Source organism: Molossus molossus, unplaced genomic scaffold (genome assembly GCF_014108415.1).
Source record: "Molossus molossus isolate mMolMol1 unplaced genomic scaffold, mMolMol1.p scaffold_m16_p_13, whole genome shotgun sequence".
NCBI lineage: Eukaryota > Metazoa > Chordata > Mammalia > Chiroptera > Molossidae > Molossus > Molossus molossus.
This window is the reverse complement of record NW_023425348.1, coordinates 37,120,407-37,135,014: the sequence shown is the minus strand read 5'-3', so window position 1 is coordinate 37,135,014 and position 14,608 is coordinate 37,120,407. Positions and strand designations below refer to the sequence as shown.

General features: G+C 39.6%; 1 protein-coding gene across 2 annotated transcripts in view; it reads right to left on the bottom strand.

The window, feature by feature from the left end:
- Positions 1-14,608, bottom strand: part of LOC118627938 (prolylcarboxypeptidase) — an 88,104-nt gene that overhangs the window by 16,460 nt on the left and 57,036 nt on the right. Inside the window, exon 9 of one of the 2 annotated variants that reach the window (XM_036258502.1) lies at positions 2,466-3,147. The exons of the other annotated variant lie outside the window; for it this stretch is intronic. Coding sequence (XP_036114395.1) covers positions 2,931-3,147 — 217 coding nt within the window. The 3' untranslated portion in view covers positions 2,466-2,930. Of the gene's footprint in view, positions 1-2,465; positions 3,148-14,608 lie in introns of those variants that run through there. 2 annotated transcript variants of the gene reach the window in all.

Below are 14,608 nucleotides of genomic sequence, written 5' to 3'. Positions count from 1 at the left end.
TCTGGGAGCTGAGGACACCACTTGGGGAAGACATCATGGGGCCAGAAGCCGAGAAGGAGAAACTGGTCTGCAGGGAGACTGAAGCAGCAATGGGAAGAGAAACACTCGGCCTGGCGCCAGGGCTCCCATACTCAAGTGGGATCAGGCTGGACAACAGGAGAGAGGTGAACTGAAGGGACAATACCCTGTCTGAAGAAAATGAAATTCAGAATTCTTTCAACTAGGAGTTTTCAAAGTGTGATCCCTCAGGATCACCTGGAAAACTGTTAGAAATGCAACTTCCCAAGACCTACCCTAAGACTTACTTATTACAAACTGTGGGGTGGGGCTCAGCAATCAAAGTTTTAATGAGCCCGTCAGGTCATTCTGATGCACATGCACACTCCAGACTGCCAGCCAAACTATAGACACCCAAGGAACAAATCTCCCCCACAGGCTGGAAACTGGTGACCTCTGTTCAAAGCAAGAGAGAGAGATATAGTAGTCATGACTTTTCATGACTTTCAAGACCCCAGTTCCTCATGGTCCCTGATTACCTAAGTCCTAGAGCTATTCCTGCATTTCAATAAATTCCCTCTTTTGCTTAAACTGGTTCAGTGAGGTTTTGTTTCTTCAATCCAAACAAAGATTAAGCTACACCAGTAAAATAAAAATAACAACAAATCAACCAACCTGAGATCCAACTCAAGGCCTGGATCTGCCAAAAATGAGCTGTGAGGCCCTACACCACAATGCCATCACCTACAAATGATGGGCTTGGACTAGGTATCTGAGGTGCCTTCGCTAATACGCTAGAGTAGACATTGGATAATCTCCTCTGGATCATCTCTTGACTATAGAGAACCCCTAAGAAAGATCCCTAATTTTCCTTAGTTTTACCCATTGACTCTAGGTAGTTAAGAGTACCAAAAACAAAATAAAAACCACCCCAACTCTCTTTGTCTTTCTTTCCTGGTCTTTCAAAAGCATTGTCTATTAATTAGAGGGATGCTTTAAGCAAGGTTTATTTGATGTTCTAATTCTTTTTCAATTTAAAAATAAATTTCAGCATATTATAATTAGGCTAACTTTAATTAAGGTTGTCATCTGTCATGAAATGAACACAGAAAATAAACATGCACATTAGACCAAATTATGCTTGCAGAAGAAGTCTTCTTTTGGCAATTATTTTCCTTACAAAAAATATGCGATTCATCCAAAGAATACGAAACAAAGCGGCAAAGTATTTTAAATATTTTAAAGAAGTAAAAAGGTTTCAAGGAAAATGTCCTAAAATCAATAGTACCCTAAAATAAATAGTAAGAATATCCTCTATTAAGCTTCAAAACCCTGCATTATATAACTTCTTAGTTGACAAAGAAGAAAAACTAGAAACTAGTGTTGTTTTGACCCTTAAATTCCCACACCAGCAGACTTTTCTCTGATGTTGAAATGAAAATGGTGACCAAATGCTTTGATGGACAACTCATTACAATGAGAACTGAAGGCTTCTGAAACCAGACAAAGATTTTTCTGTATCTCCCAGATGCCAGGGAAAATAAGGGAAATATTTCAGTCTCTCACCTAAGAATTAACTTTACATATGCACTTTAAAAAATATAAGTACTTCAGATTATTGCGATCAAGGTACAGTTTTTTTAAAGCAAAAAATGTTCTGAAGGCAGGGTGAAGAAAACAATTTTTTGAGAGAAAACAAAAAGAAACAAGGGGGAAGAAATCCTTCAACAGAGTAGAAATTGTGTCTCTCCCTGGGTCCCTGAAAGGTTTTGATCCAACCCTATTTGTTATCCTAGAAAAGCTCTTCTGAAGAAAGGTTTCAGTGTAAGAACTGCTTGAAAGAAGCCAACCCTTTGGAAACAGGAACGGCTCGGCCATTTATTAATGTCAAATATGCTGCCCGCATGAATTAGTCAGCTTGTCTTTTGGAAGCCATACAGAAAAGTTCTCGTGCACCTGCCTCTTAGTGTCTTGACACTTCTGGCTTTGATGACAGCAGTAACCACCACCAGAAAATACGTTTTAAAAAAAATGCTGAGCATAACTACATTCTATCTTCTGAATAGTTGATTCATCCATTTTTAAAGGCTTCTTACTGAAGTATCATCAGTGACCACAGCATATAAAAGCTTGTTCTCATGTTAAAGAAAGCAAAACAGAGTCATTTTCCTAAACTGGCAAAATGGAACCAAATTACCACAAAACTGACCTTAGAAACAAAGAGAAATGAAGCAGAAAAAAGCCAGATTTCTTACTGGCAGTACCACAGTGGCAAATATCCCAGAACTAAGAAAAGCTGCCAAGTAGAAAAGAGAAAATTAAAGGACTTTCCAAAAACTTTCCAAGCCCAGTGCATACAGCATTCCCCACAGCTGGAGTAAGCTTCAGGAGCAACACACAGGTATAAGGTCCAGCCTTATTCTTTATTTACAGCACAGCTCAAAGTCTGTAAATCAAGTACAAAAGAAACGGCTCCTATATCCTGGATTGGCATCGGACATCCTTCCTATCAGCTGCAATTACATCCTTTTTATCTATCCTCTGCTTTTCCTTTGGGGAGGGAAGGGATGGGGAATGACAAATGAGCCAAAGAAACTTGTCTCAAAAGCAAGAGAAATCTCTGCTTGCAGAGAAACAAAGGAAGTGACTCTCCCTCTTGTGAAAGGCAGTCAGGAACTCTGCTCCAGTTAGGAGGGCCACTGGTGGAGAGGGAAAGCTGTCACAAACAGATTCTTCCTGGAAGTGGTGCAAAGATGGAAAGAATCTGGGGTGCAGGATGGCTGTTGTCACCACCATCATTCTCTCTTCTATCTCGACCTTCGCCCCACCAAATCTAATGATAAACAAGGAAAAGTAATTATGTGTAGAAAACCAAGTAAATGGGAATGTGGGTGGAATGAACATAAAAGACACTGAAAACGATCAGACGTTGCTCAGTGCTTCTTTGTCAGACTGGCATAGAAATCTCTGATCCACTTCTTCATGTGTCTAACTTCCATGGAGCGGGCTAACAGCACAGACATGGGATCAAAGGCATTGTTGGCTCGGAGATCTAGATGATGGGCCCCCTCTGCGATGTTGATGGCAACCAAAGTGTCGGTTATGTTCTTGGTTACTCCACCTCCTGACCAGGGATCTAGGTCACCATTGCTAAGTGAGGGGAAAATAGAAAAAATAAGATTGTTAGTTTTTCATATCTATATCCAGATAAGATAGGCGAAAGCTATTTTATGCATAACATCTAAAATTATAAGCTTATAAACTGGGGGATTTGATCTGAGACCTAATCTGTCATATAGAAATGTGATTCATAGTGGAATTTTACAATATTTCTGCAACCAAGTACAAGAAGTAGGACCCAAGTGTGAAGGTGGTACCCCATAAATCAATCCAGATTGTACTGGAAATTGTACTAAATTCCATCCCCAGCCTCATCACTAAAGAGCTATATGACCTTCCTTGTCTGTAAAAGAAAGATAAACAGGCTGACCTCATCAGGTCGTTGCATGGGTTAAACCAGATGGTGCATGTGAATGTATTTAATAAGTACAAGTGTCAGGCACATAGCAGCCCATTAATGCCGGTTTCCTTCTTTCCTAGGATCCAACTATCAAAGTGATTTAAAAAAAACAAACAAAAAAAAACTCTCATATCAGAAATGCTAATTATCGCTTAGCTCTTTTAAAAAAAAACTCATTTTTCATACAATACTTCCCTTGTAGTACTGTGGGAAATAGGGTGACAGAACCGAAAAAAATTCCTCCAAATCCAAACCATAAAATATGGTCATTACTCAAAGATTCCCCATTTTATATTAGCTTTAGAGTTAAGGAAATGCTATTAGGTTATTTTTCTTGGCTGGTTCACACAACACATTTCTGAATGATGTAAACAGGATCAGTCATTGAAACAGGCTATTTAATTTAGCTGAGTAAAATCCAATACAATCACAGACAGCATTCTTAATAATATTTAACAGCTTTTTTTTCTTTTTTCCTCTCCCGAGGACATTTTTCCATTTTTGTTTAGGTAGAGTGGGAGGGAGAGAGAGGAACAGAAAGAGAGAGAGAAACATCGACGTGAAAGGGACACATCGAGTGGCTGCCTCCCACACGACCCCAATTGGGGCCGGGGACAAACCGCATCTGAGGTACGTGCCCTTAGCGGGAACTGAACCCGGGTCTCTCTGGACTGCAGGCCGACGCTCTAACCACTGAGCAAAACCAGGCAGGGCTATTTAACAGCTTTGCTGTGATATATTTCACCACAAAACTTACCCATTTAAAATGTACAATTCAATGGTTTTTAGTAGATTCAGAGTTTTGCAACCTTAACCACAATTTTAGAGCATTTTCATCATCCCATACTCATTGGCAGCCAATAATCCCCATTCCCCTCTCCCAAACCCCCTCACCTCAGCCACAGGCAACCACTAATCTACTTTTTTGTATCTATAGATTTGCCTAATCTGGACATTTCATATAAGTGGAATTATATAATAGGTGGTCTTTTGTGATTGGCTTCTTTCACTGTGGCATAATGTTTTCAGGTTTCATCCATGTCATAGTATATATCAGTACCTTATTCCTTTTTATTGCCAAATAATATTCCATTGTATGACTATGTCACATTTTATGTATCCATTCATCAGACGTACATTTGTGTTGTTTCCACTTTTTTTCTATTATGCATATTGCTCCTAAGAACATTCATGTGCAAGTTTCTGCATGAATGCGTGTTTTCATTTCTCTTGGGTATAGAGCTAAAAATGGAATTTCTGGTATACATGGTGACATAACCTTGTGAAGAACTGCCAAGCTGTTTTCCAAAGTGGCTGCACGATTTTACATTTCCCACTAGCAACATATGAGTGTTCCAATTCTTCAATATCCTCACCAACACTTATTATCTTTTTGTTTTTACTTTTTTTAAAAAAAAATCCTCACCTGAGGATATTTTTCCATTTATCTTCAGATAGAGTGGGAGGGAGGGTGGGAGAGAGATAAAGAGAGAGAGAGAGACATGATGTGAGAGATATACATCAACTGGTTGCCTCCCTCACAACCCTGACCAGGGCCGGGGATAAACCGTAACCGAGGTACATGCCCTTGATCAGAATTGAACCCACAACTCTTTGGTCCGCGACTGCTGAGCCAAACCGGCCAGGGCTGTTTTTACATTTTTTAAATTTAAGTACAATTGGCATACAATATTATATTAGTTATATTAGTTTCAGATGTACAATATAGCAATTCAACATTTATATACCTTACAATCTAATCACCCCCCTAATTCTAGTAATCATCTGTCACTGTGCTAATTTATCTCAGTAGTACTGACTATATTTCCCTTCACCTTTTTACCCATCCCCCCATCCTCTCATTACAGCTACTTATGTGGGTTTGAAATGAATCTTATTGTGGCTTTGATTCACATTTCCCAAATGATTGATGGTATTGAGCTTTTTTGTGTGTGCTGATTGGACTGTATAGCTTCTTTGGGGAAAAAAAAAAAATTCAGATCTGTGCCCATCTTTAAACTGGGCCATCAATTAAATAATTTGATCCATTTTGAGTTAATTTTTTGGTATGGTATGAAATAGGGATCCAACTTCATTCTTTTGTATGTGAATATCCAGTATTCCCAGCATTATTTCTTTAAAAAACTATTCTGGGCATTCTTGTCTGAAAATCAATTGACCATACATATAAAAGTTGACTTCTGGACTGTCAATTCTCTTCCACTGAACTATATATGTCTATCTTTATACCAGCATCACAATGTATTAATTACAGTAGCTTTATAACAAATAGAAACCAAGAAGTATGAGTTCAAAATCAGGAAATGTGAGTTCTTCAAATGTGGTCTTCCTTTTCTAGATTGTTTTGGCTATTCTGGGTCCCCTGAATTTTTATATAAATTTTCATATGAGCTTGTCAGTTTCTGTTAAAATAAAAAAACAGCTGGGATTTTTATAAGGATTAAAATGAATCTGTAGATGAGTTCATGTAGTACTGACATCTTAACAATAATATTACCTCTTCCGAAACAAGTACATGAGATGTCTTTCCATTTATTTAAATTTTAAATTTCTTCCAACGTTTTGTAGTTTTCAATGTATATATATGTCACACTTCTTCTGTTAAGCTTAAGTTTTCATTCTTGACGTTATTGTAAATAAAATTGTCCCCTGGTATTATTAACTCCACACATGTATAGACTGGTTTAGAGCTTACAAGCCTTTCACATTTGACTATAACAATACTGTGAGGCAGGTTTAATTATAATTATTTTGTAGGTGAGAAAATTAACACCCAAATCATTCAGCTAGCAATGGCAAATATGATATAGAAACTCAGGTCTTATAGCCCTAGTCCAATGCTCGATTCTACACTACATTACATTTCATGGGCACATGACTGCTGTTGGAAATCAACAGCACATACCCTCTTGACTCCTGTGGTGCAGAGTAAAAAGAGCATGAGCTTTGGGATCAGAAACACCTGAGTTCCAATCCCAAATCAGCCTCTCATCTTCCTAATCTTATGGAAGCTTAGATTTCTCAAGATAAAATAGGGACCAAAATACCTGGATTTAAGTACCTGGCTCATGACATTATAGGTATTAGTTCACTTTCCCCATATATGACACCTCTTAGAAAATCTTTATCTACAGATCACTTGAAATAACAGAACACTTTTATGTATGTTCTTTCATCTCTGTTAATGGCAACCTTGTCCCTGTTGCTCAGGCCAAAAAGTTTGGTGTCACTCTTTAATCTTCTATTTCTTTCTCATCCAATCTGTCAACAAATCTTGTCAGCTACTTATTCACATATAACCAGAATTTGAACATCTCACCAAATTCACCGCCCCACCCTGATCACGTCACCACCATCTCTAGCCTGGAGAGCCTTTTACTGACCTTCCTCAGCTGTTCTTGTCTCCTTGCTATCAGTAGAGCAGCAATTTGATCCTATTAAAACCTGAATCAGATTATGTCACTCCTTTGCTCAAAATATTCCAAGTTTTCCCATCTCATTCAGAGTACAAATGAGCCTGGCTGATGTGACTCAGTGGATTGAGCATTGTCCCATAGACTGAGAGGTCCCAGTTAGATTCCCAGTCAGGGCACATGCCCGGGCTGTGGGTTCGATCCCGGATGGGAGAGGGGGGTGCACAGGAGGCGGCCGGTCAATGTTTCTCTCTCACATTGATGTTTCTATTTCTCTCTGCCTTCCTCTCTCTCTAAAAAAAGCAATGAAAAATATTTATAAAAAACAAAACCAAAAACCAAAATCCCTACTAGGGACCTCCAAGATCTACATGATCTGGGCCCTCTGCTGACTCCTGCTACTCTCTCTCCCTTATTAACTACACAAGCCACACTGACCTCCTTACTGTACCTAGAGAACATGCTGGGGACATTTATTTCTCAAGGCGTTTGCCCTTGCTAACTCTTCTTTGTGGAGTGTTCTTACCCCACCAAACTCATAACTATCTAGGTCCTCTCTCCAGATCAATTCCCAAAAGTCACCCCTTGGTTAAGTCTTCCTTGGTCACTCTCATTGAAAATTTCACACCTGCCTCCCCTACATCCTCCAACATTTCATAGCCCTCTTCCCTGGTTTATTTCTTCTCCTTAGCACTTATATCCTAACACATTTATAGGTACTACCTTTTTTATTATCTATCTCTCAAACCAGAACTACCCAAGGGCAGAAAATTTTGCCCACTTTGTTTATTATAGTAGCTTTAGCACCTGGCACATGGTAGGAGCCATACAAATATTTACTGAATAAATGAAATAAGAATGTAAATGTCTAGCTGTCTTTGGGCAGATACCAAATGCCCTACCCAAAAGAGATTGATAAATACATGTATGCAAGGTCAGGAACATGTAAATCATCAGATCTATACCCTTAATAGGCACATGATTTTGAATAAGTCACCTGACCTCAATTCCCACATTTATTAACCCCCCAAAATTTTTAAAGATAATACCCCTCCCTCACAATGATATTGTGGGGTCCAAGTTAAATAATATATGTGAAAGGTATAAACTGTAAAATACCACATAAATGAGCAGTATTATAATTATTATCATATTCTGTGAGCATGAGAAGTGTTAATACTTCTGAGAGGTAAATGAATCATGAAAGGGATGTGAAAGCATTTCTCATAGAAATTGGGTCAGAAAGCTACTGCAATAATGTTTTCTAGGCAAATGTACAAATTTAATGAAAAAATATGCAGTTAGGTACATTAAATTTATGTGTGTTTGAAATGCAAGTTTAAATTCCCACCACAAATTCTTATCATACTTTTCTTTAAAAGAAAAAATTCTATTGCAACTTAATAACATCAAGTTATTAAGGTCAATCCAAAAATGTACTTTTTTGGTTTTATTAAAAACAAAAGGCAAAACTCACGTGCAAAACAGGACCCTTAGTTTTCGACTACCAAATATATTTTTTAAGTAAATTACACAAGGGGTTAGATTCTCTTAAGTGAACAAATAGCCTTTATCATTATTCCAATTTCACAGGACCAACCCGATTAGGAAACTCTCCATTATTTGCAAAACAAAAAAGCCATCCTAACAGCCACATAATAAGCAAACTGCATTTGATTTAAAAGGTCATCTGAATCAGCCTAGTGACTTAGCAACAGTGTTTGGAGTTGCTGAGAGACCTAAGATGCACATGGACTTGAATTTCTTGGTCCTAGACATGTGAAAGCTAAACCAGTCACTGGGAAATTTATTTTAAAAAAAAAAGTTATAATGGCTTTCAGAGAGAATCTAGATGCCCTGATAAATTTTCCAATTGTGAGCCTCACTTAATTGCTGGCAACAATTAATTTGCCTGAAAAATGATGTTAAACTAATCAGCTTCTCAGGAATTCCCTTTCAGATTATACTTAAATAACTGAGAATGACCACTGGGGTAAGATAATTTCTTACCATTTAGGGTTGGGGGAAAAATTAATCCTAACAAAACCACTATGGAAAAAAATCTGCTGAAATGAAACTATTAATAGCTACTATTTTTTAAGTCCTCATTCATTCACCAAATGTTTACTGAGTGCCTACTCTGTGCCAGGCACTGACTGGGCACAGGGGAGTCAGCAGTGAACAGATAAAAATCTCTGCCCTCACAGTGCTCCCTTCCATAACAGTCTGTCTACTGTCTCTCTGGCTTTAAAGCCCAAGCAGCAAATCTCTAATCCAAAAATTACAGACTGAACTTTCCAAACAGAAAAGCAGTCATGCTTAGATCTGTGTGAGGCAACCTAAGGAGAGAAGCATGAATATAAAGATATTTTCACATGGTTCCTTGGATATTTTCTCACTCATCAACCAGAAATGTTTTCTAGCTGGTAGCTACTAAGTACATAGAGGCTGCTCCTTTACTTTGGGGATGTGCTTTCTTCAGAAAAACAGGAGAATTCTGAATTTTTACATTGAATTTTTCACCTTGCAACATATGGAAAAATATTTATTTTCAAAGAAAAGAAAAATATACCAGCATCTTCACACAGCCCTGCCTTTATTTTATATTTTTTATCCTCACCCAAGGACACTTTTGCATTTATCCTCAGACAGAGTGGGAGAAAGAGAGGGAAGAAGAGAAAGAGAGAAACATCTATGTGAGAGAGACACATCGAGTGGTTGCCACCCACACGACCCCAACTAGGGCCGGGGACAAACTGCAACCGAGGTACGTGCCCTTAGCAGGAACCGAACCTGGATCTCTCTGGTCTGCGGGCCGACGCCAAACCTTCCGGTGCCACACAGTCCTGCCTTTAAACTTTCACATGCCTCTGAAGCCTTCCTGAGCTTTGTATTTCATTCCTGATCCTCATCAGCACACTCACTTCCTGCACATTCATTATGTGCCAGTCACTGTAGCAGGTGCTAAAGGCACAGAGATGATTAAGACAATCTCTGCCATTAAGAAGTTCACAATCTCATGGGGGCAGAAAGTCCTTTCTTATGCTGAACTGTTAGAAAATCTTATCATATACTGAACTAAAATTTTTTAAGGCTGAACTGTAATTTCCACCTATGTGTTTCAGTTCTATTCCTCAAACTTTTCTCATAAAAATCTGTACCCCTCCCAGTGTGGTGATGACAATGATGATGATTGTTAGTTTGATGGTCTCAGGAAAATAATTTAAGAGGGCAAATAGAGCCCTAGCCAGTTTGGCTCAGTGGTTACAGCGTCGGCCTGCGGTCCAGAGAGACCCGGGTTCATTCCCACTAAGGGCACGTACCTTGGTTGCGGTTTGTCCCCAGCCCTGGTTGGGTCGTGCGGGAGGCAGCCACTCGATCTCCCCCCCCCCCCGTTTCTCTCTCTCTCTCTCTCTAAAAAATCAATAAAAACATTTTTTTTTAAGTATTTCACCTTTTATTTTCAGTAGGTACCCTGATGGGTGAGAAGCCCAGTAAGATAGATTGCAAAGTGGGCAGTGCTATGGGCCTAAACCCAGGGAGAGATCCTTCTGTCAGAACTGCATTCCTTACTCCTAATAGCTATTTGACCATGTCCCAAAAGCCAAATTTGACTCTTGTTTATAAGAGCTTATAAAAGAATGACATTTCCAATTTACACAATAGCTCCAGGTTAAGAGGTATGTATGGGTATCTCTCTACTATTTCCATATAGATTTGGGGAAATTGTTTGATTAACTGGTTACTATTCTTAATAGCTGACAACCTGATGTACAAGCCCAAACTTGAAAATTTTGAAGGCACAATCAAATATACATAGAGTCTACTCCAATAACTCCAGTGAACCAATACCAAACATGTCACGATAGGAGCAGTGTAACGTAGAAGAGCAAACAGGATTTTTGTGGTCAAACAGGCCAAGGTTGAAATCTGGCTTTATTAGTAACTAAAACAAAGCTAGATGAACTTTGGCAAGGGACTGAACACAGTGACCCTCACTTTCCTCCTCAGTAAAAAGGAACGGTAACAACTACTCCCAGGATTGTTGTGAGGGGTTAATTTTAGGTAATAAATCTAAAGGGCCTCATATGTGCCTGGAACAGAACACAATGGACATTTCAAAAGTGTTTGTTGAATAAATACTAAAAATTTTTTATTACCACTAATAACAATAGTAACAAAAGTATGAAAATTGAGAACAAATGATGCTTCATTTTGTTTTGAGTTTTTTTTTAATATTTTAATTTTGTTGCTGTGTTGTTTGTTAGTGAACACACAATATGGGAGGACATATTTTCCAATGATATATCTGATAAGGGGTTAATTTCCAAAATATATAAACAATTCATACAATTCAACAAGAGGAAAACAAACAATCCAATTAAAAATGGGCAAAGGACCTGAATAGGTACTTCTCCAAAGAGGACATACAGATGGCCAGAAGACACATGAAAAAATACTCAACATCACTAATCATCAGAGAGATGCAAATTAAAACCACAATGAAGTATCACCTCACCCCTGCCAGAATGGCTACAACAAATAAATGATGACAGGAATGTGGAGAAAAGGGAACCCTCGTACACTGCTAGTGGGAATGCAGACTGGTGCAGCCACTATGGAAAACAGTATGGAATTTCCTCAAAAAATTAAAAAAACGAAACTGCCATTTGACCCAGCAATCCCACTTCTGGGAATATATCCTAAGAATCCCAAAACACCAATCAGAAAGAATATATGCACCCCTGTGTTCATAGCAGCATTATTTACAATAGCTAAGATCTGGAAACAGCCCAAGTGTCCATCAATAGATAAGTGGATTAAAAGGCTGTGGTACATTTATACAATGGAATACTATGCAGCTGTAAGGAAGAAGGAGCTCTTACCCTGAGAGACAGTATGGAAGGACCCAGAGAGCAGAGCATTATGCTAAGCAAAATAAGCCAGTCAGAGAAAGACAAATATCACATGATCTCATATGTGAAATGTAATGAACAAAATAAACTGATGAACCAAATAGGACCATAGACATGGAAACATGGTACTCAGAGGGTACCATGACAGATCTCAGAGGGAAGATGGGAATAAGGGCAGACAGAGTTAATCACAAAACTTTCATGCATATATGCATAGCCCATGGGCACAGACAATAGACATGTGAAAACTGGGGTGGGGTGGGAGACGGGTGAAAGGGGGCAAAGGGGAGAAAATGGGGGACATCTGTAATATTCTCAACAATAAAATTAATTTTTAAAAAATCATCTCTCTAGCCCTGGCCAGTTTGGCTCAGCAGTTATAGCATCAGCCCATGGACCAATGAGTCGTGGGTTCAGTTCCGGTCAAGGGCACATACCTCGGATGCAGTTCATCCCCAGCCCTGGTCAGGTCATACAGGAAGCATCCCGTTGGATGTGTCTCTCTCACATTGATGTTTCTCTCTCTCTCCCTTCCTTCCTTTCTCTCCCTCCTTCCCTCCCACTCTATCTGAAGAAAAATAGAAAAAAATATCCTTAGGTAAGGATTTAAAAAAATAAAATAAAAATTTGAATGTGCATAAATAATAATAAATGGTGCCTATCCTTTAAAAAAAATCTCTCACTTCTGGTCAAGATGGCGGCATAGGTAAATGCGGTATCGCGTCCTCCCACAACCACATCAAAGTTACAACTAAACTACCGAACAACCATCATTCAAAACCGCCTGAAATCAAGCTAAATGGAAGTCCTAGAAGCAAGGAATTAAAGCAGCAGCCACATCCAGACTGGTAGGAGGGGCGGAGGCGCGAAGGGCAGTGGTGAAACGGCTGGTCCCACACCCATGGGTGGCAGATAAAAATCAGGAGGATACCTTAGCTGGGAAGGTCCTTCCTGAGGACTGAGGGGTCCCCGTCCCACACCAGGTGCCCCGCTCAGGGTTCCAGTGCCAGGAAGAGAAGTCCCCATAACTTCTGGCTAGAAAAACCAGCGGAAACTGAGGCTCAGGGAAGCTGATGCGGCTGGAGCCCCAGGCAGTTCCTTAAAGGGCCCGCGCACAAACTTACTGGACTCTCTCCTGCTAAGCTTGGAGGGGAGGCAGCTTAGGGGCACCAGAGACATACAGGGAAGAACTGAGCTGTTTGGCACTGGAGCGAGGGCTGGACAGGGGGCTTTCTCCGGGACAAACCTGCTGTCAGAGGCCTTTGTTCCTTTGGTGAGCCCTTCCCTGGGGCGGCAGACAGCCACCATATCTGGGACTCCAGCAACCTGGCTCACACTGGTAGCCCCGCCCTAGTGACTCGATGAGGCCCCGCCCCACCCAATTTTCAGGCCCACCCAAGCTGTTGCCAGTTGCTTAACCAGAGGATTGGCCCGTCTTGGATCCTGCTTCAGAAAAGAACTAAGCGAAATGGAGATAAGCAACCTAACAGATGCTGAGTTCAAAATACTGCTTATAAGGATGCTCAATGAATTCAGTGAGAACCTCAGTGAACTTAGTGAGGGCCTCAAGAGCATAAAAAAGGACCAGTCAGAAATGATGGATGCACAGTCAGAAAAGAAGGAGGCATTAACTGAAATAAAGAATAATTTACACAGATTCAGTAGTAGAGTACGTAAATCCAAGAAGCAAACCATCGATTTGGAATATAAGGAAGCAAAAAACGCCCAATCAGAACAGCAAAAAGAAAAAAGAATCCAAAAAAATGAGGATAGTGTAAGGAGCCTCTGGGATAACTTCAAGCGTACCAACATTCACATCTTGGGGGTGCCAGAAGGAGAAGACAAGAACAAGAAATTGAAAACCTGTTTGAAACAATAATGGCAGAAAACTTTCCTGACTGGGTGAAGGAAACAGACATACAAGTCCAGGAAGCACAGAGAGTCCCAAATAAGATGAACCCCAAGAGGCCCACACCAAGACACATCATCATCAAAATGCAAAAGGTTCAAGACAAAGAGAGAATCTTAAAAGCAGCAAGAGAAAGGCAGCTAGTTACCTACAAGGGAGTTCCCATTCGGCTGTCAGCTGATTTCTCAAAAGAAACTTTGCAGGCCAGAAGGGAGTGGCAAGAAATATTCAGAGTAATGAAAACCAAGAACCTACAACCAAGATTACTCTATCTTGCAAAGCTGTCATTTAGAATCGATGGCCATATAAAGACTTTCCCATACAAGCAAAAGTTAAAGGAGTTCATCACTACCAAACCGTTATATGAAATGTTGAAGGGTCTTTTTGAAGAAAAAGATAAAATATATGAACAAACAAAATGGCAATGAATACATATCTATCAACAATGGAATCTACAAACGAAATGAACAGGTAGAACAGAAACATTCTCATAGATACAGAGAACATTTTGTTGGTTGCCAGATGGGAGGGAGGTTGGGGCAATGGGTGAAAAAGGAGAAGGGATTAAGAAGTACAAATTCATTGCTAGACTGACAAACCTCAAAGGGAAAGGGGTTGGGGGGGTGGGAAGAAATAAACCAAAGACTTTATATGCATAACCAATGGACACAGACAATAGTGTGGGAAAAGGCGGGAGGGGGGCGGGAGTGGGGAGGAGGGGGTTAATGGGGGGAAAATGAGGAACATCTGTAATACATTCTACATTCAACAATAAAGATTTTTAAAAAAAATAAATCAATCAATAAAGAAAAAATTTAAAAAATAAATAAAT